General features: G+C 43.8%; 1 protein-coding gene across 1 annotated transcript; it reads left to right on the top strand.

The window, feature by feature from the left end:
* Nucleotides 1–529: 529 nt before the first annotated feature.
* On the top strand, nucleotides 530–2,183 carry LOC123410064 (thylakoid lumenal 15.0 kDa protein 2, chloroplastic-like; the record flags this gene model as incomplete). The annotated part of the gene is made up of 3 exons (XM_045102953.1): nucleotides 530–858; nucleotides 1,211–1,301; nucleotides 2,152–2,183. Coding segments are annotated over exons 1-3 (246 nt in total), but the record flags the coding sequence as incomplete, so codon positions are not given.
* Nucleotides 2,184–4,940: the final 2,757 nt, after the last annotated feature.

Raw genomic sequence — 4,940 nt, 5'->3', positions numbered from 1 at the left:
CCTCTCTAGGTGCACATAGTTTCTTTCTGAGCGCTCAAGAAGTAAAGCCAAATCTGCATTTTTCATGTTCAATGATCTCTGATCACTGAGTTTATGTTTCAGGTGACCACTTTCTACTATGTTGATAAAAAATTGAAGGATCGTTGTGAGGCACATCGATGTCACGAGGTACCTCCATCTATTTACCATATTCGATATTCAATTTTCTGTGACACCACTGTTTTTGAGTCGAACGAGAAGATCCACTCACAATAGCTTAAGAGCTCTTACAGTTCGTCGCTGCCATCAGCATGGGCTCCGTCACGATGATTTTGATCTATGGATACTCTCTCGGGGTATGGTATGGAGCCACGCTGATCATAGAGAAGGGATACACCGGTGCCCAGCTCATCAATGCCATCTTTGCGGTGCTTGCCCACTCGCTATAAGTGATCTCCACACCTTCCAGATCATAAATTCAGTTGTACCAATCTCTGTTTTCTGATTAAATATTAGTTCTATCAGGAAAGAGAAGGTATGTTTCACAACCATCAAAGGTTGATCCTGGGTGGCATCGTCCTGGCCATCGTCATGACATGTATTTAATCGTCATGACATCGTCTTGGAAGGCCGCTATCTCCGGCGCGCTCGCGCTCACCCTGTCCTTCTCCTGCTGTAAGCCATCCATCTTATCCTTCCTTCATATTCAGCTTCCTGAGTGTGAGTGTAGCATTTTCTAGTGGGAACTTCCCCTTGATGGGTACGTGCTTTGCAGTTGTCGGTCTGGCCAATGCCAAGGCCGGGGTCAACAAACCCGAGTTGCTCCCCAAGGAGTTCACCACCGTCATCGACGTCGCTGGTTTTTTCTCCTCAGGCCAGGTAAATTCACACCTCAAATCTTGCACCATGAGCTGTCTGTCTGTCTGCCTGATGATTCATAACCACTTTGCAAATTTGGCGTCCGCGAGAAACAGAGCAGTGCTGAAACCAACACAACAGTGCAAGGATGAGATGGTGTTTTCCATCCTTGCCTTGCCTGATAGTTCCCTTGTGCCTAATTTTCTTTTTAACATGTCGTATTGACTTCCATTCCATAAGGGTGCGACTACAAATATAGTTCTTATCTTCAGAGGGTAGTCTTAGTCTCCCTACCTTTATTTTTTTGGTGGAGAATTGGATAACACATGTTATGTTAGACGTACGGTTGCTGACTATTTTGATTTGTTCCTAGGAAAATCGTATACGTCAAGAGATAGAAGACCTAGAGAAGGACACTGGGTATAAGCTGAGAGTTCTCGCACAAAATTACCCGGATACACCAGGTGACTGTTGCTTCTTCTTTTACACATTTGTATTGTATGAGTCGCTTTGTATTTTATTTTATTACTGTCTTTTATATTGCTGATCCTAAGATAGCACCTTTTGACCATGTGGAATACAAGTCTGGCTCATGAGGGCAGGTGCATATGTATTCAATGGATCGGGAATGCGGATGTCCTGCGTTTGTGGACTTATGCAGATTAATTTTTGAATCTATCTGATTCTTTTTACTTGACAATCTTTTTTTATCAATGTACAGAAACCTCGTGTAATATGGAGCAGGATTATTCTCTCCTTATGTGACAAACATTTACTCTCAAAATCAATGTAGAGCTTGTTGTTGCGATTATCATTGGCCAACATGACATGTATAGACTATTATCATATAATGTCTTATTAAGCTATTAGCACATAATGTCATGTCAAATCTGTGGTGTCAAAAACATGTGTTATAGTAAATTTATATAGAAAATTTACATGTTTTGTATTTGCGTACAAAGCATTTGTCAAAAACCTGTGTGGTCAATTCACCACACTCCTCTCAACGTGCCTTCTCCAGTGCATCCCATGTGATAGTCCTAATTTTACTTTTTAGACTAGACCCTGTTTGAAATGTAGGAACTTCACTGAATCATTCTTGTGAAATCTGTAGAGTATTTCTTATGTTTTTGCTCCAGGCATATTTTTGCAAAAGTTGTTTTTGGTGTTCTTATGTCCTATCTTGAATTTTTAGTTTTGTAAGTAGAGATCATTTGACCCATTTGAAGATCAAATTAACAATTAGAGACCATTCTTGAATATCTTCATGATTTAGAGTGTTAAATTTGACATGTTGATGATTTCATCTTGTAGGTTGCCACGCAGATGCTCTTTGGACTACGATATGGACACGAAGGCATTTGTTTTAGTGTCAAATATTACTTACTAATGCCCGCAAAGTATCGTTGTGTATTATATTTGCAATGGATCTATGTATGTATGGATGCTATGGAACGATATGTATATATTGATGCTATGGAATTTTGGATGTATGGATGCTATGGAATTTTGATATATGGATCATGAAATTTGTTATGCAACTTTGCATATACGTTATGTGTTGTGGATCCGTAAAGCTATTGGGCACATATTATGTATTATATATTTGATATATATGTTATGTGCTATTGGATTTGTGGTTTTGAAACAAAACATATATATGCCAGAATACCGGATACTAATGGAGCACCATGGGCTATACTAATGGTGCACTGCCTGGTGCGCCATTAGTATATATGCCCTGGGAGGCATACTAATGGAGCACCATGGGCTATACTAATGGCGCACTGCCTGGTGTGCCATTAGTATACCAGATACTAATGGCGCTCCTGTGGTGCGCCATTAGTAAACAATTCTAATGGCGTGATGCTAGTGGCGCACCTGTAGTGCGCCATTAGTAGCCAAAACAGGTGCGCCACTAGCAGGCCCTTTCCTAGTAGTGCAAGGAGATAGCGACAACGAAGTGCACGACACGGGTGGAGATCTCGACGACAACATCGACAACGAGGCGCATAGTGACGATGACATTCAAGATGATGGTCATGATCACAATGACTACGCCGACGACGCGAATGTCAATGACACGCCCAAGACTCAGCCATCTTCCTCAAGTGCATCAACATCGACACAATTTGTGTCACCTCCTTCGCAAGCCACAACGGACTCCTTAGGGCCTCGTCGCTACAAGATGCTCAAGAAAGTCTACAATTACACCAAGCCAGTTATGCTCGAGTACTCCGGACTATGTCTGTTCGGAGTTGAGGAGTCGGCGAACTTCGTAGAGGCAAGCAAAAGTCATAGCTGGACGCACGCCATGGATGAGGAGATGAAGGCGATTGAGAGCAATGGCACGTGGACTTTGGTAACCCGACCTCCAAACCAAAAGGCGATAGGTTTGAAGTGGGTTTACAAGTTAAAGAAGGACACAGAGGGTGCCATTGTGAATTACAAGGCAAGACTCGTTGCAAAGGGCTGCGTACAACGTCAAGGAGTTGACTATGATGAGGTGTTTGCACTGGGTGCTCGAATCGAGACGGTGAGAGTGCTCCTAGCTTTGGAAGCACAAGAGGATTGGAAGGTTCATCATATGGATCTTAAATCCACTTTCCTCAACGGTGATCTCACAGAAGACGTGTACGTCGAACAACCCCTTGGCTATGAGAAGAAAGGCGAAGAAGGGAAATTTTACAAGCTCAAGAAGGCACTTTACGGGTTGAAGCAAGCGCCAAGAGCTTGGAACTCAAAGTTAGACCGAAGTTTGGTCTCGCTCGGGTTCAAGAGATGTCCCCTCGAGCACGCACTCTATACAAAGAACTCCAAAGGCTCAAACCTGCTAGTTGGAGTTTATGTTGACGATCTGATTATCACCGGAGATAGCGTACAAGAAATTGAACGTTTCAAGGCGCAAATGAAGAACAAGTTTAGCATGAGCGATCTGGGATTACTCAGCTATTACTTGGGCATCGAAGTGAAGCAAAGCTCCAGAGAGATTTCCCTATGTCAATCGGCTTACGCGGTCAAGTTATTGGAAAAGTGTGGCATGTCAGATTGCTACAAGACACAAGTTCCAATGGACCAACATCACAAGTTGAGCAAGCGTAGCTCAAATCCGTAGGTGGACACCACAATGTATCGAAGCGTTGTGGGCAGCCTAAGATATTTGGTGCATACCCGACCTGACTTGGCATATTCAGTCGGGATCGTGAGTCGTTTCATGGAGAATCCGACAACCGAGCACATGAGCGCGGTCAATCAAGTCATGCGCTATGTGAAAGGCACCATTAATCTTGGCTGCACGTACAGAAAGGGAAAGGAAGGATTGATCCTTCGTGGATATTCAGATAGTGACATGGCAGGTGATGTTGATGACTGGAAGAGCACAACGGGCATGATTTTCTACCTTGGCTCGAATCCGATTAGCTGGAATACTCAGAAGCAAAAGGTGGTGGCACTGTCTTCATGCGAGGAAGAATACATAGCGGCAACCACGGCGACTTGTCAAGCAGTTTGGCTGAGAAGACTCCTAGCTATTCTTGGAAAGCGGGGGGTGCAGAAGGTGTCATTGAAGATCGACAACCAAGCTGCAATCTCATTGTGCAAAAATCCGGTTCATCACGAAAGGAGCAAGCACATAGATACCTGGTTCCACCATATCCAGGAGTGCACTGAAGAAGGGTTGATCGAGGTTCAACATGTGAACACGAAAGACCAACTTGCCGATATGTTCACCAAGTCCCTCGGTCGACAGAAGTTCATCGAGATGAGTGATACGTCTCCATCGTATCTACTTTTCCTAACTCTTTTGCCCTTGTTTTGGACTCTAATTTGCATGATTTGAATGGAACTAACCCGAACTAACGCTATTTTCAGCAGAATTGCCATGGTGTTGTTTTTGCACACAAATAAAAGTTCTCGGAATGACCTGAAAATTTACGGATAATTTTTGTGGAATTTATGAAAAATACTGGCGCAAGAATCAGCGGAGGAAGTGGAGCTGTGAGCCCACAAGCCCACCAGGCGCCCCCCTGGCCGCGCCTAGCAGGCTTGTGGGGCCCACAATGCTCCACCGCCTCCAAATCCAGCTCTACTTAGTCCGTTTTGTC

The sequence above is a fragment of the Hordeum vulgare genome, chromosome 7H (assembly GCF_904849725.1).
Source record: "Hordeum vulgare subsp. vulgare chromosome 7H, MorexV3_pseudomolecules_assembly, whole genome shotgun sequence".
Classification (NCBI taxonomy): Eukaryota; Viridiplantae; Streptophyta; class Magnoliopsida; order Poales; family Poaceae; genus Hordeum; species Hordeum vulgare.
Note: the sequence above shows the minus strand (reverse complement) of the source record. Positions and strands in the feature narration are given on the sequence as shown.